General features: G+C 49.6%; 1 protein-coding gene across 5 annotated transcripts in view; it reads right to left on the bottom strand.

Moving 5' to 3' along the window:
* Ctif (cap binding complex dependent translation initiation factor) overlaps positions 1–24,953 on the bottom strand; it is a 315,277-nt gene that overhangs the window by 93,703 nt on the left and 196,621 nt on the right. For 4 of the 5 annotated variants that reach the window (XM_023714714.1, XM_023714712.1, XM_023714720.1 and 1 more), the window contains 2 exons: positions 3,691–4,183; positions 547–846 (listed from right to left, as the gene is read on the bottom strand). In XM_023714714.1, coding sequence (XP_023570482.1) covers positions 547–846; positions 3,691–4,183 — 793 coding nt within the window. The remainder of the gene's footprint in view (positions 1–546; positions 847–3,690; positions 4,184–24,953) is intronic. The other variant, XM_004623636.2, reaches the window with a different exon arrangement.

Below are 24,953 nucleotides of genomic sequence, written 5' to 3'. Positions count from 1 at the left end.
GGAAGGTACCAAGGAGCAAGACAGTCTTTGACTTCTATGTTTGCCCTCTGCCCAAGCCTTCAGTATCTCAGCAGACAGACCATCCTATACCTAAAGACAGAGCTTTGCTCAAACTCATCTCAGTCTTAGCTATAGCAAATGCACAGCCACCAAGTTCTGAGGGCTGGCACTAGAAGGGAGGAAGAGGAAGAGAGAGGTACTTGAACAACAGGCTCATGTGTGCTCAGATGTGCAGAGGTTGAAGCCCAGAGCCAACAACAACCCCCCTTATCATGAAAATAGAAACAGGGAAAGGCTGGTTAAACAAAAAGCACCTATAAAATTATATTGGTCCTTTGTAACCATGGTGCACTCACACAAACACACAAATCCAGCTACTTGCCCCTCACCCCTTGAATGCTTTCTGATTTTCTAGAATTAATTGGGCAAGGGAGGAAGAAGCTCAGGACAAGTTCAGCAGTGGTCAGAACTTGCAGCCCTCCCCTCTAGCAATAACCACCATGCAGGGACAGCAAGCATGGGCAGCAGCTGTTGGTGTCTGGTTACCTGCAGCATGTTGAGGAGTAGGCTCCGGAACTTGGTTCCCTCCACCATGAAGAGTGCCATCTTGTCACAGAGCTTGGCAGCTGTGAAGGCAAAGCTCCGATCTGACACGGCCTTCTGGTAGATGGTCCGCACGATCTCACCCAGCATCTCCTCAGAGTTGGTAGAGTTCTGGGCCTCCTCCATGAAGCTGGTGAGCTTGGCATCCACGTCGCTGCTGTTATTCCGCATGCTGTTCAGGATCTCGATCAGCTTGTCCATCTTGTTCTGCTGAGGATGGGTTGCCTCCACCATCACTTCTTCCTGGGGGTGTGGGGGACAAACCAGGCATGGCTGAGTACAGCTGGGATGTCTGGGTGTCCAGGTGGCCTGGGGGAGGACAGCTGCCTCCCCCAGAAAGAAGGGTCTGAAATCTGCTTCCCCCACCAGAGACACTCATGCTCCTCAGGCTGACTTTTTTCTTGGCCGCTGTGATGTCCTGGGTTGACATTTCTTGTGAGCTCTAGCTCCTGCACAGGATTCTCATTGACTTCTTAAATTTGTCTACGCGTTGATTAGATGTCTTAACCTAGCACTGATTTAATAGGGCTTATTAAAGATGAAATAAGATAACAAATAAGAAATTGGGCCAAATGGAAGATAATGATAGGAAAACCAGGCCAACAAGGTGAGTAGAACCAAAATGCCTTCGATGTTGGTTAGAGGCAGCTGGAAGTGGCCACTGCGTAGCTTCCACATCATCTGTTCTCTGGGCCTAAGATTCCACAAGCACAGTCCTGGCTTTACCTCTTACGGAGACTGTGCTATCCCTCTACACTCAAGGACTATAGAATCTTGTAAGGTGCTACTTGAGTGGCTAAGGCTCTAGGAGGGAGATTTCAGGAAATAAACCTACATCCCTGTGAAGTTTCACAGTACCTGGGACCAGGCCAAGGGCTGGAAAGGAAGAAAATGGCATTTAGCTGTCTCAGAAATAGGTATTCAAACACAACAAATTGGTGGCCAAGAATCTGACCGACTTGATGCTGGGATACGAGATCTGGTTGAGGGCCGGGTCAAGGGCACATGATTAGGTACTCCCACCGCTGCCCTGTGTTCTCAACACCAGCCCTCTGGGCGGAGAGGTATAGAATGTGGCCCCATGTCCTGCTGTCTGGTTCCAGCCATGTGTACTGGGTAGGCAGCTTCCCCCTGAGGCTGTTTACATGGAGTAACAGGGTGATGTTAGAGGTGATCTGGAGCTTTCCTTGAGTTCTACCACTTGGAGTCAAGTTCCAAGGGCAGCTCATGTCCACTGGAGACGGAATTGCATGTGAGGGTAGATTTCTGGGAGGTGCTCCTTCCCCTCCAGCCTCTCCAGTCCATCTGACTGCTCTGCTCCCTGGATGGACCGTTCTCATGGGTCCCTAGCCTTAGCAGTGTCTGCAAAGGAGGATAGGAGACTTCTTGATGAGATCCTTGCTTAGGAAGGGACTGCCTGGGAGAAAGCTCAGTGGCGTAAGTGCCTGCCTAGCAAGAACAAGGTCCTGAGTTTGATCCCTGATTAAAAAAAAAAAAAGAAGGGACTAGAGGCTCATTTGTTGCAGGGTTTGCCCATTTGGGGTGGCCAGCCAGCAAGAGAGGAAATGATCCAGGATGAGCGTAAGCTCATGTCCTCCTGGCCCAGGGGGCCTCACCTGGGACAAGTTCTCCAAACTGATCTAAAGGCACTGAAGATTTCCCTTATCTATTTCAACCCTCCACACTCCTACACCTCAACCACTTGGTTCCCTCAGTGGGAGCAATGATCTGTGGACAGAATAATAACTACCCACAAGCATCTCTACACAGGTTGCCTCATTTAATGTTCACATTTTCTCTGCAAGGTAGGTGGTAGTGCACCGATTTTACAGCTGAATACACTGGAGCTCAGAGACTGGTCAATCAGCCAAAGACAGGGTGAAGACTCAGCCTGGCCTACTGGACACTAAAGCCTGTGGATTTCCAGTGTGCTACCCTGCATTACACCTGGTGGAACTCGAGACAACACAGTCAGCAGCGCTCCTCTCAGCCAGCCTCTAGAATGTGTCTGGAAGCCAAGTGTCTGAGGCGCACTCTAGCCATCAGCTAAGAGACTCTGCCAGTTGTGCATTTGCAGGATGGTGGGATGTGAGGGAGGCTTTCCTCTCGACCTCCCCACTCTGTCCCCACAGGGAGGAGCAGGGTAGGGCTCTTAGGGTGTGGGGGACACAAGGGTAGCATTTTGGCTTTGGAACTGACCCAGGAAGAGAGTACCCTGCCCTAGCCAGACCTAGCTGATCCTGCCTGGACTATGGGTAAGAGGCTGAGAGAAGGTAGCTGAGAGGATGGAGAAGTCCAGAACCCAAGCTCCGAGGATGCCTCAGTTGTGCTTGCTATGTAAGAATGGCTGCAGGTAGGGCAGCCTTCCAGGGAATGGTGGTCCTCCATGTGCCCTTGCCTCTGACCTTGGTGGGCACCGGAGCTGGGGTAATCATAGTGAGCCTGCTGCTACCAGTGACAGATCCTGTTCCTTTCCTGGTGCTTGGCTGCAGAGGCCAGAGTGGGGCAGGACAGGCTTTGGCCAGCAGGTGGGGGTGCTGCGGCTCTCGGGGTCACATTGGTGCAGCTGGCAGCTGGGCGAAGCTGGTTGGAGCCCCCTCCTGTTTGCGCCTTCGCTCTTTTACTGCTGCTAGCAGACGGAGCGGAGAGCATGAAGGCTGAGACTTGTTCCCATCCCAGCAGAAATCAGGTCAGCAAGGGACTTGCGCGAGTGGGAATCAGTTCCACACATTTCCCCAGATGCTATTCAGCATGTAGAGAGTGGGATCTGACCCATAGAAGATGCCCCTGCTACCCTCTGTCATCATCCCAGGCACAGGCTTCTTCCTCCCAACTTTCCATCCCTTGCAGGCTGATGGCTGGTACCAAGCACCCATGTGCTGGCTCATCCTATGGTGGCCCAGTGGCACCCACAGTAACGGTGGCTTGGCACAGTGGGTCCACATAGCCATAGAGAAGCTCCTGTTTCTCTCCACAGCTCCCCAGACCTTCCAACTTGCAAGGTTCCTTCCACCCAGGCCCCCCAACCAAAGTGCGTACCTCTCGGCTGTCCTCCCGGTTGGAAGAGAACAACAAAAATTCAATTACCGGTACCTTTTCTTTTAGCCTTCGCCGCAGCCTGTCTTTGGAGGACTGAAGCAGGGTAATTTTGGGCCGCTCCCCAATGCGTTCGGGAATAATACTGTCTTTATGCTTTGTCTCAGCCTCTGGCCCCCCTGGCATCAGTGTGGGTAGCCTCTCAGATGTTGGCAGGGCGGAGGCATCAGGGCTTCGAGGGGGCTCAAGGCCACTGTGCTCGGTGTCCCGTGGGGTGTCCTCCGGTTTGGGGCTCTCGATGGTCACGGTCTCTTTGGCATTGCGGTGGGCGCCTGCCTCCCCCTTGTCGCCTGGTGGGTGCTTCACATTGCTGTGGTGCCAGCGCCGGTTCTGGCTGTAGCCGTGGTGGGTGGGCCTCCCTGAGGCATGGGGCACTGGGCCTCCTTGATAGGACTTCTGGTGGTCCCTGCTGTGTTTGGCACTGCCTGGCTGGTGGTCACCGTGCTGCTGGGGCTTGTTTCCTCCTGGAGGTCTCTGCTGCCGTCTGCAAACAGAAGGAGAAAGATAGATAGGAGGTCACTGGGTGGCCAGCGAGGGTCGCTGTACCTGAATACTAAGGCAGGAAGTAATGGTTGTGTACATTTATTCATTCTTTCAACAAATACTTGAGAACCTGTTACGTATCAGGTTCTGTTGACAATTAGCCAGACAGGGTCCTTCACTGAAAATCAGTATTTTATTTACTGATTAGAAGATGCATGAACATAGGCACATGGAACAACAGAAATCTCCATCAGAAGATGCAAAGAACCCTCCTCTGCCATCATTTAGACCCCCCAAGCTAGCCTGAAGTGGTCAGAGTGGTCCCTAATCCGACTGGTGTGCTTGTCATGAGAGGAAATTCTTACACAGAGAGACACCAAAGCTGCAGCGTGTGGAGAGAAAGGCGCACGCAAAGATGTAAGCACAGCTATCTACAACCCGGAGAGAGAAGCCTCAGAAGAAACCAGCCCTGCTGACCCCCCCCCCCACCGCCCCCCAGTCTTGGACTTCAGCACCTGGAATTATGAGACCCAAGCTTTTGCTATTTTAGCCACCTAGTTGGTGACACTTCCTTGCAGCAAGCAGCCCTAGAAGACAAAGGCAGACGTGATCTTAAACAAGGTAGTTTTAGGCAAAAATAGGGCTCCTTGTTACTTGACAATACTTTGTAAGCAGAGCACAGCACATGGAACATGTAGAAACTGGGGGCCGAACTGCAAACCCCTGAGTATGTGGATGGGCAGCAGGTGACGGAGGAGTCGGGGAGAAATCCTTAGGACTTCTAGCCTGGGCATGAGGCTACATCCTGCCCCGCACAGCACTCTCTGCCAATTTTTGTGTCACCCTCAGGGTAGCTTTTGTGCCGTCATGTCACAGGCTGTGCAGCTGGAGGACAGGTAGCCATGTGCCCTTCTGAAGTTGGAAAGTGGTGAAGAAACTATGGAAAGATGTCACCTTCCTAAGAATGAGTTCACACCTCCCTCCTGACCTGTCTCAGCACCACAGACCCTCACTGTATTTATAAACAAACTGTACTTATTCACTTTTTAGTCATTGTTCTTTACTCAATTTCAATGTCTGTTTGATAAGTTTTTATATGTGAAAACTTGGGGATATCTTGGGTTGGGGTAAAATGTATTGTTTCTTTCCCACCAAAATTAATTTCATGGAAAAGCTTTGGTGACATGGTAACTTGTTGACATGGTTTTGAGGAAATTAAAATAGTTAAGTAAGGGATAAAGGCATAATCATTTTTTAGTTTCCATCAAAAATGGAAAATGGTAACTTATAACCCAAAAATGGTAACTTATAACTCACTGTATATTAGAAGTAGAAAAAAAAGGGGAAAAAAGTAGAAATTAATAAGAGCTTAGGGGAGATTTGACAATTCTTTTCAAAAGCCGCTAAAACATGCAACCACTGAATTCTGCAGTTCTACCTGTGGTAATGAATCCAAACGAAATGATCAAAATTGTATGCAGGGATTTCAGCACGGTGATCTTTAGCACAATGAAAACTGCATACAGAGTAATTAAGGCTGAAGCAACCACGGCCACTCTTACTTAAGGAAGGGTGGTGTCATTTAAGACCAGTATTTCTATGTGTAGAAAAATCTGGGAGGACAGAGTTAGCCACTAAAATGTTATCAGTGGCTATCTTTGGGAGATGAGCTGTGGATTTTTTCTTTTATGTTTTCTTTACTTTTTCTAGATGACCTTGTTTTTTAAATTAAACTTTTTATTGAGAGAAAGTTGTACATTTACATGCACTTTAAGAAATGCTACACAGAGATCCTTGTGCCTTTTAACCAATTTCTGCTCATGGTAAAATCTTTCAAAAACCGCAGTACAGTAACACATGGGGATACCTACACTGACACAGGTATGACGCAGGACATTCTCAGCACAAGACCCCTCCTCTTGGCCTTTCACAGTCATACCTGTTTCCATCCGCCACCACCACCCTGCCCTTCCTGGCCACCCCTCACCCACTCTCCATGTCTACGATGTTGCCATTTTGAGAATGCTGTGATGAGTGGGAGCCTATGTTTTTGAGATTGGCTTTTTCATTCCATCAGGCTCCCTGGAGATGCACCCTGGCTGCTGAGTGTGACCAAGTGCTCCTTTTGGTTGCTGAGTGGTATTCCACTTGAGGGTGTACCACAGTTGTTTATCCACATGTGGAAGGGCAGCTGGGGCATCTGGGTAGTTTTTGGTTTGGGGAAACTATGCATCAAGTGGCTCTGGTTTATTTTTTTAGTTTAATGACAGAAAAATAATTCAAAACAGGGTAATAATTGGAGGGTAACAATGGTTAATGCAATGTATATTGTTATCTTTAAACTAGTTACTCAGAGTACAAGGTATGGGCATTTAATTGTTCAAACAATACTAGCACAAACCTTTCTTTTCAATGAACTAAGAGAAATTAGTAGTATAACTATCTCTCTCTCTCACACACACACACACACACACACACACACACACACACACACACTCTCTTTTCATTTCCCTGGGATAAGTGCCCAGCCTTGCCACAGCTAGATTCTAAGGTAGGTGCGTATCTCTTTTTTCAAACTCTTAAACAGCTTTCTGGAGACACGGTACCACTTAACCACCTCAGCAGCAATGCAGGAAGGTTTTCAGCCATTAGTAAGTGATTTTTGCTTTTGTCTCTCTTTCGCTCTATGTTTGGGATGCTAGTGACGTGCATGTTAAGACTTTTGTCACAGTGCCCAGGCTCCTGTAACTTAATTCCTTCCCCTCTGGTCTTATTTTTCTCTGTTCTTTGTATTGGGTAATTTCTACTCTGTTCTCGCCTATTCTCTTTCCTTTGTCCCTCCAACTTAGCACAGGGCTTATTCACAGGGTTTTTATTTTTATTTTTTCATAGGGTTTTTAATTTAACTTGTAAGTTTCCATTTGGTTCTTTTGCATTTCTCCTACTACTTTTCCAAGATTCATTTTTTTTTTTTTTTCATGTTTCAAATATATTGTAGTTAGGGGCCGGGGAGATGGCTCAGTGGAATAAGCACTTCCCTGGCAAGTGCAAGGGCCTGAGTTCAATCCCCAGTTCTGCAAACAAAACAAAACAACAACAACAACCAAAAAACAAAACAAAACAAAACAAACAAACAAACAAAAAACCAAACAAATATATTGTAGTTGCTCCTTCAAGTGTTGTTTTTTTTTTTTAAATAATGGCTGCTTTACAGTTTTTGTTGGGTAATCCTAAAACATCTATGTTCTTGGTACTGGCATCTATCAATTGTCTTCCTTCCAGTTTGGGGTCTTTCTAGTTTTTGGTGTGACAAGTGGTGTTCACTTGGGATCTGGACATTCGGTATTACGCACAGATCCTGGATTTAATTCTACTTACTATCTTAGTTGGTCTCCTCTAACCTTGCTTCAGTCAGTCATGGAGACTGGGGGGCTAGCCTTGTTAGTTCCCAGTGGGGTACAAGTCTTATGTTCCTCAGTGGGTCATCCCTGACACTAAAAGAAGTTCCCCAGGGCTACTGGGAAGGAGTAGGGGTTCAGCTCTCCACTGAGGCTCCACTCACACTGCAGCAGCAGGCACTGCCTCTGATACCATCAGAGAGGCGGGGCACCCCCTGTTTGTGGAGTGGGGCTGGCACTCACTACTCTCCAGGTAGGCTCTGCTGATGCAGGAGAGGAGCTCATCATTAACCACACAGATGAACACCCCAACTCTCCTTACTTAGTCTTGCCGATACCAGCCTGGCAGGGGTGTCTTGTCACTATTTGAGGGGAGTCTATGCCCCACTACGAGCCTTCATTGGAGTGCAGGATGGAGCTGTAGTTTTCCTGGGCTTTGGGCTGGAGGAAAGTGGTTGTACTCTGAAATGCTCCATTTTGCTAGACTACCTTTTGCTGGTCCCCTGGCTAGACTGAGCAGGCTTTTCTTGTTGGGGTAGGGTTTTTTTTTTTTTTTTTAATTGTTGCCTGCTCCTCATAGTATTGCTGGGTTTCTTGTCTCTTTAGCTCCAGGTCTGCAATGTATGAAGCCAAGAAGAAAGTTCAAGCAACTTACCATAGCTCCATGGGTCCCTGGTCTGCTTGCTTTCTTCTTCCCACCTTTTAGATTCTTCTGATATTTGTTTGGGTATATAATGCCCAGAAGTTTTAGGTATCTGTAGTTATTTTAATAATTTAGGTGTCATTATAAACATATTATGGAAGGTGGTATACTGAAATGAATCCTGAAGACTTGGTGTCCCTGGGTCCAAGGAGGCCTGGGTGGTGTTCCTGTTCTTGCCATGGCCAATTCTGTTGGGTTCTGATGGACAGTTCTGGGCAGATGGAAGAGGCAGCCCCCCTTTGCCAAAACAGCCCTGTGCACACACACCCTGGCATCTCTGCTGTATTTAATCTCGCTTCCCAGGGTTTAACAGTAGAAGCCTCAGGCATTGGTACCTGGGTAGAGCTGAGTCCATCAGTTGAGTGGGGTCCCTGAGTCAGGTCTCACGAAGCAATCCCATCACCAACTGGCACCCAGATGGCTTGGAACAGATGTCTGCGCCAGCTCAGATGGCTACAGCCCTCATGCTGAGGAGCACGAATCAACCAGCCCTGGGAGAGCAGACGGAACCCCAGGAGGGCTGCGGGTGTTGCTCAGTGCTACAGTGGATAGCACGCTCAGGCCCTGGGTTCCACCTTAAGCACTGTCCAAGTGGTGGGCGGGGGCTGGGGGAGCCCATAGACGGCTCCCCACGGTGCCACATGCCTATGATATTTTGTGAAATTTTCCTCCTTTAATTTTTCAATTACTTTCAACTAACTAGTCTTTCTCCTCCTAGTCTCTTTGTTCTTTGAGTGTGAATTATTTTTTGGCCCAGGAGGACACTTGGAAATTCCCTGGCTGATAATGCTCAAGTCTCACAATTTTTGTCATCCTTATTTAGAATTGTTGTGGAGCCTGTAGCTGTGACCCAAGAAATATCCCTGAAGGATGATGGCTGACCAAGTCCTTCCCAGCATCCACCTTACAACTGCCTACTTTCCCAGTGGCCATTTCAGGGATTTCCCTCTCTCTGCCCAACAGTGCCCCCCATCCCCTAAAAAAAGAAAAAAGGAAAAGAACTCTGTCCACCTGGAAATGGAAGGAAATAATTTCTACATGGCTGGTCAAGGTCTCCAGAAAGCAATCAGCTTTTTCTGGCAGAGCTTCTGCTGCTCATCTGTGGAAACTCGGGGCCCTGGAATTCCATGTCTTCCTGATGCTAAAGATCTCGGAGCCAGCAACCATGACAACTCAGCAGTGACTGAGAATGCATCAGGCTACCCAGCACTCACGGGAGTTTTCAGACTCACTCTTGCTAGAGGGCACACGTGAAGGGCTGCCTTTACTGGAAGGGAAAGTTCATCCACACTATCCCCTCTTGACTGGCCAGGCAAGACTGGACTCCAAAGAAGGAGGGCTGTTATGAGTTAACTGGCAGATGGGCTCTGTCGGGTAGACCCTCAGATGCTGAGAAGAGCTCAGACACCCCTGGTGGCCAGAGGCGTGAAACTTCTCTTCTCACTTCTTTCCTTCTGAGCAAGGCTTTTCTTAGTTCTTAGAATGATTGCTAGCACATTGCTGTGCACAAGCAGGCCAAGGCTCTTTCTTCCCATTTTACAGATGCACCAACTGAGGCTCAGTGAGGCTAGGTCCCACAGGAGACTTTCTAGAGGCTCCCAGAGTGTACTGAGCCTATCTACTCATCCCAGGACACAGCACTCCCTGTCTGAGTTCCATCTGCCATGGGACCATGGCCCTCAGGGCAGCAGGGCTGAATTACCATAGAGACCTCTGTGGCACAACCACACGAAGCGCAAGGCCCTAGCCTGGGAAAACTGCAGAACACTGGACAGGCCTGGTTCTGGACTTGCTCTCCAACAATGGAGACCCAGGCTTCTCTGCTCTGGCCATTCACAAATATTTGCCAGTGGTCACTGGTTGAGCTGGCCAAAACCAGCTCCTCTCCCTTCTGTGTTTGCTGGCGCTGGATTTCGTTGATACCTTCAGCAGGGGTCAGCCGGCCTTTCCTTGTGAGACCTGTGGGTTTGGGTTTGGCTGGTCCAGGATGAGCCACTTCTGCTCCCAGTAGCTAGGCAAGGAGGCTGCACTGGGCCTCAGACACAGGGTTGTGTGGTGCAGGTTGTGGTGGCACTGGATGCGAAAGAGCAAGCACCCACGTCTCTGCCTGCGGGCTGTCTGCTCTGACCTTTGCTCTGGGGAGGTCTTTGCTCAGTGTGGCATGGATTGAAAGACCAGAATAACACTCCGCTTGGGATCCTAGTAGCACCTGCTCTTACGGCAAGGTATCCCTGTGCTTTTTGGTTTGAGAATAGAAAGTGTTAGCTTGTGCTATTTCCAATGTTCCTTTAGTTTAGTCTTTCTTCTTTGGGTTCTGAAATCAGACGTCTTGTTTCATTCTAAGACTCCTCTCTTCTATAAAAAATAAAGTTTTCGGAACACCGCAGCTGCAGTTGGGGAAGTGGGTGTAGGGAGAATAACTTCAATTTTTGTTTTAAAAATGGTCTTCTAACAGCGGCCCCAATACAGACAAACATCTTTCTGTTCGTTTATTTCATAATCGTTCCCAACTAGATATTCCGAGGGCCTCGGGCTTATTATGGTTCTCTCAATGTCGGACACTTTACCACATAATTTGTAGGTCTGCTTAAAAATTTTTGAAAGCGAAATTCCTCGGGCAAGTGGTTTTCAAGCTATGCATGGGCTCATATTTCTTGCCTTCAGGGAAAGTGATGAGTGCTTATTACTATCACGGGCTCCTCTGTTCCTGCCCACCTCTATACTCCCCTCCCCAGCAGATGGGGACAGAAGCGTGTACAGCAGAACTGCACAAGCGCGGTGTTCAGGAGCGCCTCGGCGGCTCAGGGCTGCTGAGAGCAAGCATTAGCATGCGCAATCCCGACGTAGAGGTCACCACGCATGCGCACCAGTTTGCAGGCGCATGTGGAACCCAAAAGGACAACCACGGCGCCGGCCTGGGACAGTGATCACAGCGGCTCATACGATCTGGGCACCTACTATGCATGCTCAAGGCTGAAGGGGATGGCAGGAGTCCACTATATCTGTTGTGCAAATGCTACTTGGCCACTTGGCCAGGTCTATCTAGGAGACCGCAGCCTGCTCAGTGCCCGGTTCCCTATTCTGAGCTGTGCTAGTCCCTTCCCCCAGAAAGGATTGCTATCACCTGACAGATGTGTGTGTGTGTGTGTGTGTGTGTGTGTGTGTGTGTGTGTGTTTTGTGGTACCGGGGATCGAATTCAGGACCTTATACTTGGGAGGTAGGTGCTTATTCTGCTGAGCTACCTCTCCTGCTCCCTTACCTGACAGTTTTACACATAAGAAAACCAAGCTTCATGCTGGGGATATAGCTCAGTGGTTTAAACACCTGCTTGGCAAGCGCAAGGTCCTGAGTTCAATCCCTAGTACCAGAAAAAAAAAAAAAAAAAAAAAAAAAAAAAAAAAGCTCAGAAAACCAAGCTTCAGACCAGCTAGTCAGCAGCAAGGGCTGTGCTGGAACTCAGGTCTGTGTTTCTGTTCTACCTTGCTGTCTAAGACACCATCTCACAGGGCTTTACAGTCACTCACCTGAGGTCTTCGCACTTTTTGGTGAACCGGAGGGCATTGTTGCACTTCTCAGGCAACTGAATCACCTTGTTATTGCTAAGGTCATTGTCCCCTTCATGATGGTAAGAGCAGCCATGCATCTAACCCTTCCTGAGCACTCCTTCTGGGCTGGTCCACCCCCCACGAAGTCTTCCCAATGATCTCAAGAAGACAGGGCTGGGGGCACCAGGAATGCTCCTGCCACCATGGATGGCTAGCCATTCTATAGATTTTGACCTGCTCCAAGATTCTTCCTTTGCTCAGAATTGGCCAGGGAGAGTTCAAGACACAGGTCTCTTCCAGCCAGGGCCCAAGTAAGAAGTCTGGTACAGTATTTCACTACAGGGATTGAACACTTGGGAGCCAAATGTGTCCTTGGGCTATGAGGAGCTTCCAACAGAGATGCAGGTGTCCACTTGGCCCCCTGCAGCTGCAGGCAGAGAAACCCCATCATCCCTGCTGCAGAATGAATGAGTGAACCGTGGGGGAAGGGCTGGCTTATTAGTTAAACTTGCCTTGAGAGTCTGCTCTACCTGGGGGTTAATTAGAAATATCAGTGGGCTAGTTCAAGGCCACAGAGCTCCTGGAACAGCTGGAGAGAAGGTGGGGGGCCGTGTGTGAATGGCAGAAGCTGCTCAGTTGGCCCTAAAGAGCCTCTTAACACTGCCGCAGTCTGACCTGGCTTCAAGGCCCCGATCTACCCAGGATCTCACTACTGACCCTCCAGGTGGCACTATGGCTATAGTCTGTATCTGCTGCACACCATCTCTGCTGTCAGTGTCCTATGTGTTCCTCTGATGTCCTCAAAAACATCCTTTCCTCAAGCCTGAAGAAGAACCCTCTTTAAATCTCCCTGGTGCAGGGCCTGGTGGTACATATCTGTAATCCCAGCACTGAGGAGGCTGAGACAGGAGGATTGTTGCAAGTTTGAGGCCAGCCTGGGCTGCAAAGTGACCTCAAGGCCAGCCTGAACTACACAGAGAAACCTTGTCTCAAAAAGACAAATATCAATCAATCAATCAATCAATCAATCAATCAATTTCCAGGTGAGGCATGGAGCTGAAGCGAGGACTTTTGTGCACAGTGCTGCCACCTGCATGGAGCTGAAGATCCCTGTGGTAGAGGCAGATGCTCACCCACCAGTTACAGAAACAAGCACGTTCCACAACCAGGGACAAGGAGGATGAAGGAGAAGAGGAGCTCATGGCTTTGTCCTACTCTAGGGACTTGGAGGGCAGACCACATGTGTGGAACCCAGTGCAAATCCAAATGTGAGCCCCTTACTCAAAAATTACTGAGAATTCCAACATGGTCATAATCAGAACATTAAACCAAGAAAGGTGGACCCTCCCAGGTTGCTCTTCAAAGAAACCCATCTCGCCCAAAGGGCTACCCCTAGGTGACAGAGCCATCGTGTACAGAACTGTGTGCCAGGCCTGACTTTCACTTACCACTGTGAGAGCGGTATGAGAGAGTTGCAGGGAGGGACCAAGGCTGTCCTGTGATAGCTGCTGCAGAAGGATGGGCTGGACAAGTGAACCCAAGGCAAGGGCTGAGCAGGCCCAGAGCAGGGCGGGGAAGCCCAGGCAGCTCTGGATGGGGTGTGTGCTAAGCTTGCCTTCCAGCCATGGCTCCGCAGTGTCTGGGCAAAACCACAGGAGCCACGCACGTGGCCCTCGGGTTCCATTTGTGCTGGGAACAATCCTTTCCCCAGCATAGTCTGTGGTGCCTGTGGCTGGGCCTGTGGCACAGGGCTGGGGGCTGGATCTGGGGGTGGTCCCTGGGCTTCATGGCTGCTCGGCTGGGGAGGGAGGGCTGAGCTGTGGCCTCTGGACGTGTCATCGGTTTGGGTCAGTACCAAGGCCCAGGGACAGTGAACCAGGGTTACGCCTCTCATTGAGCTATGGAAGCACTTTGGGGCCCCACTCTCATTCCTGTTGGAAACCCAGAGCTCTGGGTCCACCTTGCCTGGCAACAATCTGCTGGGTGTTCTTAGCCAACTACCCACCTCCCTGCATCTCAGTGTTGTTGGCTGGGGGACACCAAGTCCCCTCCAGGTGCAGCTTAGGGTGAATTTCCACCTTCTAGATGCTTTCTGCCAGGACCACAAGATTTGTCTGAGCTTACAATGAAATAAAGCCGGGAAAGCCTTTGGGGAACAAAGGCACATTATAAATACGAAGTATTATTTTTGTTCCAGAGTGAATCAGGCATTCCAAGAATCCTCAGCCTCAAAGTCCTAAGGCGGCGTGATGTCATGGGAAGGGCACGCAGCTGCCCCAGGGAGCTGTCAGCCCCACGTGAACCTGGAGGAGCGTTCCAGGGAAAGGCCCTCGCCCTTCTGCTTGGCCAAGCCAAGCCCATAGGCTTCCGGGTCCAGCCTGTGGACCCTCACTGCAGCTTGCTAGTGAGTCTTGGCATCCACCAAGCTACATAGGAGTCTTGAGTGGGGATTTTGGAGCCGGATCTCTAGAGTTCAAATACTGACATTGCACTTCGAGCTCTGCAACTTTCGTTATGTTCCTCAGCCTCTCTGGGCCTTTGTTTCTTCCATCTCTAAAGTGGGAACAAATAGAAAGTCCATCCCATAGGGGTCTTGTGAAATTTTTTTTTCTGGGTACAGTGGGCTTTATTGATGGTGTGCAAGGGCAGCGAGCCAGGGCTCCCGAGGCCTCTCCCCTTTTAGGGGGGCCTGGGATAGATGCTGTGAGGGGAGATGCTCAGTGTTGGGGCTGAGTAGGGCAGTGACTTCTACAGCGTGGCCTCTCTGTCTCTCTGATCTCGTCGGGCTGTGGTGTGGGGGCCACTTATTTCTTGGAGGCCATGTGGACCATTAGGTCCACTACCCTGTTGCTGTAGCTGAACTCATTGTCATACCAGGAAATGAGCTTAATGAAGTGGTCATTCAGGGTGATGCCAGCCCCATCATCAAAGGTGGAAGAGTGGGTGCCACTGTTGAAGTCGCAAGATACAACCTGGTCCTCGGTGTAGCCCAGGATGCCTTCGAGGGCACTATGTGATGCCTGATTCACCACCTTGATGTCATCGTATTTAGTCACTTTCTCTAGGTGGCAGGTCAGGTCCACCATGACGCACTGGGAGTGGGCACACAGAAGGCCATGCCTGTGAGCTTCCCATTCAGCTCCTGGATGACCTTGCCCACAGCCTTGGCAGTGTCAGTGGATGCAGGGATGATGTTCTGGGCAGCCCTGCGGCCATCATGCCACAGCTTTCCAGAGGGGCCATCCACAGTCTTCTGGGTGGCAGTGATGGCGTGCACTGTGGTCATGAGTCCCTCCACAATGCCGAAGTTGTCATGGATGACCTTGGCCAGCGGGGCTAAGCAATTGATGGTACAGGAAGCGTTGCTGATGATCTTGAGGAAGTTGTCATACTTCTCATGATTCACACCCATCACAAACATGGGGGCATTGGCAGAAAGGGCAGAGATGATGACCCTTTTGGCACCACCCTTCCGGTGAACCCTGACCTTCTCCATGGTGGTGAAGACACCAGTGGATTCCACCATGTACTTGATATCAGCATCACCCCATTTGATGTTGGCTGGATCTTGCTCTTGGAAGATGGTGACAGCCTTTCTTTCCATTGATGATGAGCTTCTCATTCTCAGCCTTGACAGTGCCATGGAACTTGCTGTGGGTGGAATTGTAGTGGAACATGGAGACCATGCAGTTGAGGTCAATGAAGGAGTCATTGATGGCTATAACATCCACCTTGCCAGAGTTAAAAGCAGCCCTGGTGACCAGGCGTCCAATACAGTCAATTCTGTTCTCTCCAACCTTCACCATCTTATCTGGATCGCTGCTGGCTGCACGGGAAGCAAGGCTGTCGGTGGTGTGCAGGAGCAGAGAGCCTCTTGTGAGTCTTCCAAGAGTTGAGGTAAGTGTATTAACTAGTGTTTGAGTGTAATAATGTTATATTGTGAGTTTTCCAAGCAATACAGCATGAACATTCCTGCTACACACTGTATCCAGTGTTGGCAGAAGTGCAGTTGCACCAGATGTCGAGAGTCAGGGAAGGAGGTGACTTGTTTAAAGCCATCCAGGGGGTCCAGCTTTGGGCTACCGCTCTGATCTGGCCTTTCAGGGCTATGCTTTGGATAGAGCTTCCCCTAGAAGACCTTGTCATCACCACATACCCTGTATCACCATCCCTAACAGATACCACTCAGTGGGTCCCACAGGCTTGGGGGCTACCTTTCATGACTCTTTTACTCCTGCTTGATGCTGGCCACCAGTGTCCACCCAGCTGCCACCCCAGCACCCCAGCAGCCTGGCCAAGGGTGCCACCTTGCTCCACAAGCTTCTGGCTGCTGATGGCCCTGTTGGACTTTACCTTTTTCCTATTTAATGTCACCATATCTGTGCAGCAGGGTGGCCTTCCATCAGGAGTAGCTAGGATGGCCATGAAAGGGGACAGAGAGAGTCCCTTACAAAGTTGTTTTGAGTCCCATGTGTGAACAACTGCAGAACCTGTCAGAGCGGTGATGGTGGCCAGAGAAGGGAAGGCCTGCAGGGGCTCACTGTATGGGGAGATTTCTCACAGGGAGGCTGCCCCCCAATGCAGGGGGCTGCCTGGGAACTGAGAGAGCTGCCTGTCACTCGAGGTGTCCAGTCTCTGGGCTGCAGTGCACTCCTATGATACCCTGTCCCTCCCCTGCTCATGCTACAACCAGAACTTTCTCCAAGACACCCTTCCTGCTTCTCAACAGCCCACCTAGGAGTCCTCAGCGGGTGCATGAGGCAGTGGCAGCTTAGGAATGGTGCACTTGCTCTCTCCTAGCTGGATGGTTTCAGACAAATCACCTCCCCTTACACCCCTCTGTTGTCCTGTCAGTCAAACAGCTTTCACAACATCTGGCCATGCAGTGGCTTAGGGATGAGGTCAGCCTCATTCCAGCGTTCTTGGCCTCCACCCCACATGCTGTCCCATACCTTGGGGCTTCGCACCTGTTTCTACTCTCATGGCAGGAGTAACGTGGAGCAGACAGACACACGTGAACAGCACAAATATCCTAGGATGTAGTAAGGACGCTGAACTCAGCATCATCACTGCTTGCTCACATACTCGCAGATATCCCCGACACATTTATCCCACTTTATCTGCAGTGTTCTTTCTGCAGTTTCAGTTGCATGAAACTGACAATAAGAAATGGGAAATTCTAGAAACCAGGGAAATTCTAGAACCCAACAATTCACAAGTTGAAAGTTGCATGTTTTTCTGAATACCATTAATGAAATCCTGTACCCTCTTGTTTGGTCTCATTCGGGATGTAAATCATCCCTTGGAGCAGTGTATCCATACTGTTTGTGCTACCCACTTGTGAGCTACTTAGTGATCTCTGCGATCAGACTGCCTGCTGTGCTGTCACAGTACTTGTTCAAGCAACCCATATTTTATTAATAATGAGCCCCAAACACATAAGTGGCCATGTAGTACTGGCAATTTGGTTATGGTAAGAGAAGGCATAAAGTGCTTCTTCCTTTAAGGGAAAATGTTAGTGTTTTTGACATAGTAAGGAAGGAAAAAGTCCAGATGCCAAGGTTGCTACGATCTATATTAAGAACAAATCTCTCTGTGAAATTGTGAAGAAGGAAAACCAAATCTAGTCTTGTTGCTGTACCTCACACTGTAGAGTGAGGTCCCCGGTGTGCTAAGTGCTTAGTGACCCACCTGGATTCATCTCATCATGCAAGCACCCCTTGAACACACAAAGGGGGAACACAGTACAGCAGGGCATCCAAGAGTGAGAGATAGTGCTCATATAACTTTTACTAAAGTCTATTTTTACAAGGATTTCATTTTATCATTAGTTATTACTAATAATCTCTTCCAATGCCTTATTTATATATTAAACTTTATTATAGAAAAAAACTTAGTACATAGCATTCAGTATTATCTGTAATTTTTAAGCCTCCTCTGAGCAGCAAGGGGGGTCTTGGAATCTGGTCTCCCTAGATAGGGAAGGAATACTCAGATTTAATGAATATACTTGTGGTTCCTACCTGTCAGAGACACACATGTTCCCATCTAATCTTCACAACAGCCTGCAGAGCCTTTTATTCCTAGGACTCCTCCAGAACCTGTTCTGGGTCCCCCACTTGGGCCTCTGGTGTCCACACCTTTCATACTGAGTGGCCAGCGCACGTAACTCTCCCAAGAAGACTTTCTTAGCCCCGTTAAAACAAGCCCACAGCAGTGGGAGAACCATGCCACACAGTGCGGAGGCAGCTGCCTTCTCCATGACGTTTCAGCTCATGGGGTGAACCGCCACTGATGAAGACAAGCTGAGAAAATCACCCCCCAAAAATCATCCAACTTCTTTTCTCTCAGACTTTCTACATTAGGGGTTTCACATCTTGGCCTGGGCGTGGAGCTGATCAGCAGCCCCATCTCTGGGGTACAGAAGCTCCCCAACATTCAAGTGTGCATGCCTGTCCCCCTGCACCTCTGCTCCTCCTCGCCAGCCTCCCTCTGGGGTTTTCCAGCCAATGCAACCTGCAGGGCAGCTTGCTGAAGTGAAGATGGGCTGTTAAGAGCTTTGGCGCTGGTCAGCAAGCCGGGCTCTGCAGGTCCCTTGTCAACTATAGTTGAATCTTTATTCACTTGTGCGCACATTGGATCTGATGAATAAATGACAGTGAAGGAACAGAATGAGAGTTTGCCTCTTGGGCTGGCCTCTCCTGAAGTTTGGATGGAATCACACGCTGCCCTTGTCACCCTAAACTCAGATTGTTGGGCTCTGGCAGGTCTGCTATGTGCAAGAGCTTAGGCAGCTACCAAGCAGCATTCCTGTCCTCAGGCAACTGAACATCTTGTGGCAGGACCACTATGTTACTCAAAAAGCCATTTGGCAATAGTATGAGGCCAGACTGGCTGCCTCATGCATTCTGTTGTCAAGGTCAGGAAGGCTTCCTGGAGATGGGTGAGGGAAGCAAACAGAGAGTGAAGCAGAAACAGTTGGCAGGGATGGAGGGTGCCGACAGGGAAAAGGGGTCAGGAGAGGAACTGTAGCTCCACCCCGGGGCAGGGGCCAGGGCCTAGGTCTTCCAGCCTTATGTGTTTGGATGAAAAGACTTCAGCTGTACGGAGGTCCTTCCTCTACACAACCACGTTCTGGGGCCATGACTGTCATTTCACCACATGCTGACCTAACATTCTTGCTCCTCTTGTCCCTGATTCTTCCTCATCCCTGTAAGCCTGGCCCTCCTCCTGTCTACCTAGCCAGAGACAGAAAGGGAAAGCAATCCAAGAGCACCAAGACAGCTTGTCCCTGCACCTGAGACTCCCTGCCACCAATCAAGGTTATCACCGCTCTCTCAGTCCAACTGTGTGAGTAGTTTGGGAGAGGAGAGAAGGAAGGAAAGCTTTAACACTAACCATGGACTGGATTGTAACACCCTTGGATTTTTAGCATGATGTAGACTGGAGATTTTTAAACTGAGCACCCTAGTGAGGGCACATTCAAAGGGAAGCTCTGGAGCTGGGATACCTTTGAAGGCAGGTAGCTGCCAAGGCTGGGCCTGGGACTGGAAAACTGCAGACAGAGCTGGGGCTGAAAAGGCCAACAACACTCTGAGAGACACTTAGCCCTCCGCCTCAGGCAAGTGCTGGAGAAGACCTCAGGCCCTCCTGGCCGGCCCTGGGAGGCTCCTGGAAGGTCCTCCAGGTGAAGCAGAGGCATCCTGGTATGGGGAAGCAGAGGATGCAGGGTGGCTCCGGAGGGCCCTGGGTTCTTGGGCAGTGGAGCTCTACCAAGTTTGCAGGATGTCCCGGGCAAGCTGCTGGCACCTGCCTCTCTCCATTGGCCATCCCGTCCCAGCCATCCTCCTGGGACAGCCTCCTCCTTTGTCAACTTCATTACTGTCAGGGTTGCTTGTCCCTAAAGGGCCATTTGTTTCATCCTGGGAAGGAGAAGAAATCTGAAATGGCGCTGGCTGGGGCAGAGCCTCCCTTGGGGCACACTGTTCAGCCAGGGCTGATGGGACTGATGAGTCCATGGTGAGCTGTTACCACAAGGGAGGAGCCATGGACAGCTTGATGTGTAGTGCGTGCCCAGACCCCAGCCTGGTCATCTCAGGACACGGCTGCCCAGTGGTGGTGCCTTGGGCCAAAAACTTTCAAAACACAGGCTTGTAGTAGGATGCTGATAATCTTCACTCTGCCAGCCTGCGCCAGGCTTCGGAGATGTGTTCCAGGATACTAGGCTGGGTTGCAAAGAGATCCTCCCCGGCCTCCAAATGCTGGGGTGCCAAGCCTCAGAGGGCGAGTTTAAAAACAACCACAAGCTAGATGTGGTGATGCATACCTGTAACCCCAGGACTCAAGAGGATTCTGAGTTCAAGGCCTGCTTGGGCTATATAGAGAATTCAAGGCTAGCCTGCATGACCTAGTGAGACCCTGTCTCAAAATAAAACCCAACAATGACTTCCTCTTATGGTCAAGAGTCAACCAGTAAATTTAGGAGGAATGATGGAATGAGAAAATTTGGCAACCAATGTAATAATAATTGTTTCCTCAAAAGAGGCCATGGAGTAAACGTTTGAGGAAAAATAGAATATTGACACAATTTCAAATGATGTCTCTATATCTGTTTCTTAATTACAAAGGGAAAACTCATCACTTGATAGTGAAGAAACTTGGCAGATAACACCTTAACCAGGGAATCAAATTAACCTCACCATTCGGGGGTTAAAAGTCTGTGTTCCTCCCTCATATGACACTCAGGACACATCCTCACTTAAATGTGTACAACTCAAGTCATGAGGGGATGCCAAAGAAATGCATGCTGAGGGTCCGCCTACAAAAAATAAGGAGACCTGAGCACCAGCACTCACTGGAGTGCACCAGCTGGCCCTTTTGTGTCACGCTTGCAAAGCCAAAATCCCCAAAGCAAGACCCTGTTTCCCAGGGTGGGCCTTATGGTCCTTGTCAGGGCACCTGCTCTTTAGCCAGTAGGGAGAAGATGAGATTTTACTACTTTTGTTTTTACTCTTGTGGAAACTGGGGCATTTAGGGGGGTTACCTGGTTGATCCTGGCTCAGCTCTCAGACTTGAGAACTCCTCTCACAGTAATATATTATCTCGTAAACATCCTTGGGAATTGAGAAAGTCTAATATAAAGAGGTTGTTTGATTGATTCATTACTGGAAGTGAATTATGAGGCTCATGTTTAACACTATCATTAAAACATCCATGAGTAGAAGTAAACTGGAACCTTCCCCCATCTACCAAGTGGTGCATCTTCCTGTGTTCATTGTAAATGAACTATGAAAGCAAAAGCATCATTTTCTACAAAGCAATTTCAAAATGACATATCTCCACTACACTGTGGCTTTGGCACACTAGGCTGGAGGCTAAAGTTTGACTATATAAGGCATAAGAAGAAACAAAAAGCAAAAAATTGATTTCGTGGTTCACTGTTTGGAATTCTGGAATTTTATGGTCTTTTTTAAAAAAGAAAAATCAGCCAGTTTGTAATATTCTTGCTTTGTTTCTAAATGACAAGACCAGAATTTTTAGGAAGTGCACACAATTGCTTCTGCCCAAACAGCGGACAATAGGAGCAAGGGGAAGGCAGATGGGAGTCACCTCGTTCCCCAGCCTGGGTTGAGCTCTGCAGCCTGCAGTGGAGAAGCTGGTTCTGATGCGTGAGCCTCTCGATCCTGCGGTGCACGCGGACGCAAATGTGCAGAATTGTTACCACTTACATGTTCTTTGCACACCAGCCCTTTAGTATCTGTGTTCCTGAATGCCTCCTGCCCTTAGCCAACTGTCCATTATGGGTAAAAATTAAATACTTTACGAAGAATAAAAACAATTAAAAACTAATGATGGAAATCACTAGAGAGGCTCTTGGGGCTGTGAGTGGCCAACTGGACGAGCTGCGTGCTCTCAGGTGGGCTCCTGTGACCTCCGCTGTGCTCCCTGGACACCAGTGGGGAGTCCAGGCATCAACAGAACATGTGTATGCTGTGTTGCCTGGAGGTGGAAAGAACCCATGATAGAGTGGTGAGGGCCAGACTCTAGCCACTCTCTTAATGAATACTCCGGGCAAAGAGCTCATTGGTTCGTGCCTCAGTTTCCTGAAAGTGCAGTGGGGGAATGATGACATGAAGGTTACTGCTTTAAGTTCTGAGGGTTGAGTGAACTGTCCTTGGCCATGTTTGACACAGATCAGGGACCAAAACTTAGCTCCTGCCATTTCTTCTGCCGGTGCTCTTTACTTGGGACAGGGCTGAGACACACTCCAGGCATGGTGCTCTCAGAGTACTTCCTCTGGTGTCCCCAGGGTCCTTTGGCAGGATCTATGTCCTCCAGGAGGCCTCAGGTCTACAGCTCCATGAGGCTATTCACACAGTCTGGATTCTCTGGATCATGCTCCTAAAGTTTCGAGACTTGGGGCTCAGCCCTTTCCTTTTTGGGTACAGGCTTGGCCATCCCAGTCCAAGTGGAGTGCTCTGTCTGTCCCTGGCATGTTTTCTAGGTATCAAAAGCTGATGTGCACATGTTAATATGGTGTCCATAGCTCACCTCTGATGACAGGCAGCAACCACATGGTCAGCCAGGGCCAGGCTGTGCTGGAGATGGAGTTCAGGCTCTTGCTGTATGAGCTTGGGGACGAGGAGGGCCAGTGCAGAAGGGCAGTGCTGGGCCAGCAGCTCTGGGGCCCATCCCAGGCCCTTTTGCCTGACGGAGAGCACAGCCTTTCTGCAGGGCCAACAAAACACCCTTCCACAGGTTCCCTTGAGCAAAGGTTCTGTCCCTCACAAAGGTGCCCCAGGCCAGGGTGTATGCCTGTGCATGCTTAGACTTTAGCTCAGCTTGCCCATGAGACATCCAGTTTCCCTCCCAGTTTTCCATCTTGGCCTAGGGCAGTGATAGTGAACTTTTAGAGTTTTCATGACACAAACAGCCCCTTGGGCATGTGTGCCATAGGTTTACTGCCGCCAGCCTAGGATAACTCTGCCTACAGTGCCCTCTACTTGGGTCTGAAGGCACCTACATCACATTAATTTTATAGGTTTTGGAGGTATGAGCAGAAATGAATGTCATTCTAGTGACACTCAGAATTTCAATGGTAATAACCTCCAGAGGTGAGAGAAGGCTTAGAGACAGGGTGATCAGACATCCAGAGGGGATGGCGGGAGCTGACTTTTCTTTCTGCTGCTTCAAATCTGAACTCTAATGCTAGAATCTGTTGGGTTGTCTAAAGGACTTATATCTGGGTTGGGGTAAGAAGGCCCAAGGGAGACAGGTGGTACAGACAACAGGCTTGACTACCATGGAGGAGTGAGAGGCCCTGCGAGGATAATGGAAGTAACTTTGGGTGTGGCTGGCTACTTCCTTGTTCATTCATTTATCAAATACTTGCTGAGCATCTGCTATGTATGAGGCTCTTCTCTCGGCATCAGAGAAAAATCTAATTGAACACTGCCCTTGTGGAGCTTGTCGCTTGGTGGGAGACGCAGTAATAAAGAGAACAAGTGCACTAGGTAATGTCAGAGTGTGTGAAATTCTATGAAACTGGGAAGTCAGGAAGGAAGATCTGGATGCTGGCGTATACCGGGAGCATCCTTGATGGGGTAGCACTTTTAGGCACAATAGTTAGGACAGGCCTCAGTGATACTGAGCAATTACTGGAGGGAGGAAAGAAGAGCCACATAGGTATCAGGCCGAGCGGACAGCAAGTGCAAAGGCTCTGCAGTGGGAGTTTGCTGATGTGCACAGGTCTGAGGAGGTCAGTGTAGCTGGACACAGGGGGAGGTGCAGTGCACAGTAAGGGCAGAAGGGTGACAAGAGCCTCCCCATCTGGGCCTTGCAGATCATTAAAAGGACACTGTCCCTTATCCAATACGAAATGAGAAACTATTGGAGGGTTCTGGCCTTTAAAGCAAAGGCCTTTAAAAAAGGCAAGGTCAAAGAGACCTATGATGTGATGGGAATAATCTCCATGAGAGCCAGAGGGGCAGGGAGAGGCGACAAGATGCTGGGGGAATCCTGATAGGATTTTAAGATGGAGAGCGTGGCTTATGTACAGGGTGTCTCCAAGACATCTGAGTAAGGGGCAAAGAGTCCCAGGAATTTCACAGGCAGCAGCTTATAAGAGAATGGGTCATTTTGTGGTTTGTTCCTGTTCCAAGTGTCATGAACTCTCTGGTTATTGATGGAGACAGGGTAGGGCCTTGTTAAATGCTGGGAGAAGTGTCAGGGCATAGCTGAAATGAGGAGGCTGGATGTGATGACTTGCATGGGCCTTGAAAACAGTGCAGACAATAAAGCGACCATTTGGAGATGGTGATTCTGGCCTATTCCTGGCCAAGCCACTGAAGGAGTCAACTTGTTAGGGACAGGAGGTAAGGACAAAAGTTCAGAGTCCATCACTCACTTCTCCGCCTGGTGGCAGCACCAATCTCTCAAGGGACACAGAAGCATGTGGGGGTCATAGAGATAGGGCTATGAGCATGTAAACCAGGGCCCAGCAGGGAATAACAGGTTGAACAAGTGCATATTTCTATGGAATACACAGCTACCTCACTGTGGATGCAGCAACTGGTCAGATGGCAAAGGGTGACTCTCTCCCCAGAGATGAGACAGTCAAAGCCTGGAGGCTGGCGTGGCCCACAGGACTCTTCTGATGCTCTTCCTGCTGGAGACTGGAGCCATGCCAGCTTCCCCAGGAGGGCTGCCTAGGGTCTGGGGGTTGGGGGTGGAGGCATTCACCAACCACAGAAGGACAGAGCCAGAGAGTTCCCAACCCACAGAGCTGCTTTTATTCTTTTTTCCACTGTGAAAATTTTAGGTCTTGAGCCATTCTTCTCTATGCTTTTTCTCCTCTCTCCATGCCCCCTACCACAACTCACACACATAGAGACTAGAAGCCAGGAAATAAACATGCCCAAAAGGAAAATCATTGGAAGAACCGGAGAGAGCGAGACGCTGAGCCACCCCAGAGCGGCAGCCTGGGTGGAGCTTTCCACTAAGCTGTGCATCACACATGCCTGCTCAGAGGCCTCTCCCAAGGCCCATCCACAGCTCATGCTTCCGCTCCATGCAGCTGGAGGCAGAAGGGGGCCCCAGGCCCCAGGGACATTGTGGTATCTGCT

The sequence above is a fragment of the Octodon degus genome, unplaced genomic scaffold (genome assembly GCF_000260255.1).
Source record: "Octodon degus isolate 3935 unplaced genomic scaffold, OctDeg1.0 scaffold00003, whole genome shotgun sequence".
NCBI classification, from domain to species: Eukaryota; Metazoa; Chordata; class Mammalia; order Rodentia; family Octodontidae; genus Octodon; species Octodon degus.
This window is presented reverse-complemented; position numbering and strand designations above follow the sequence as displayed.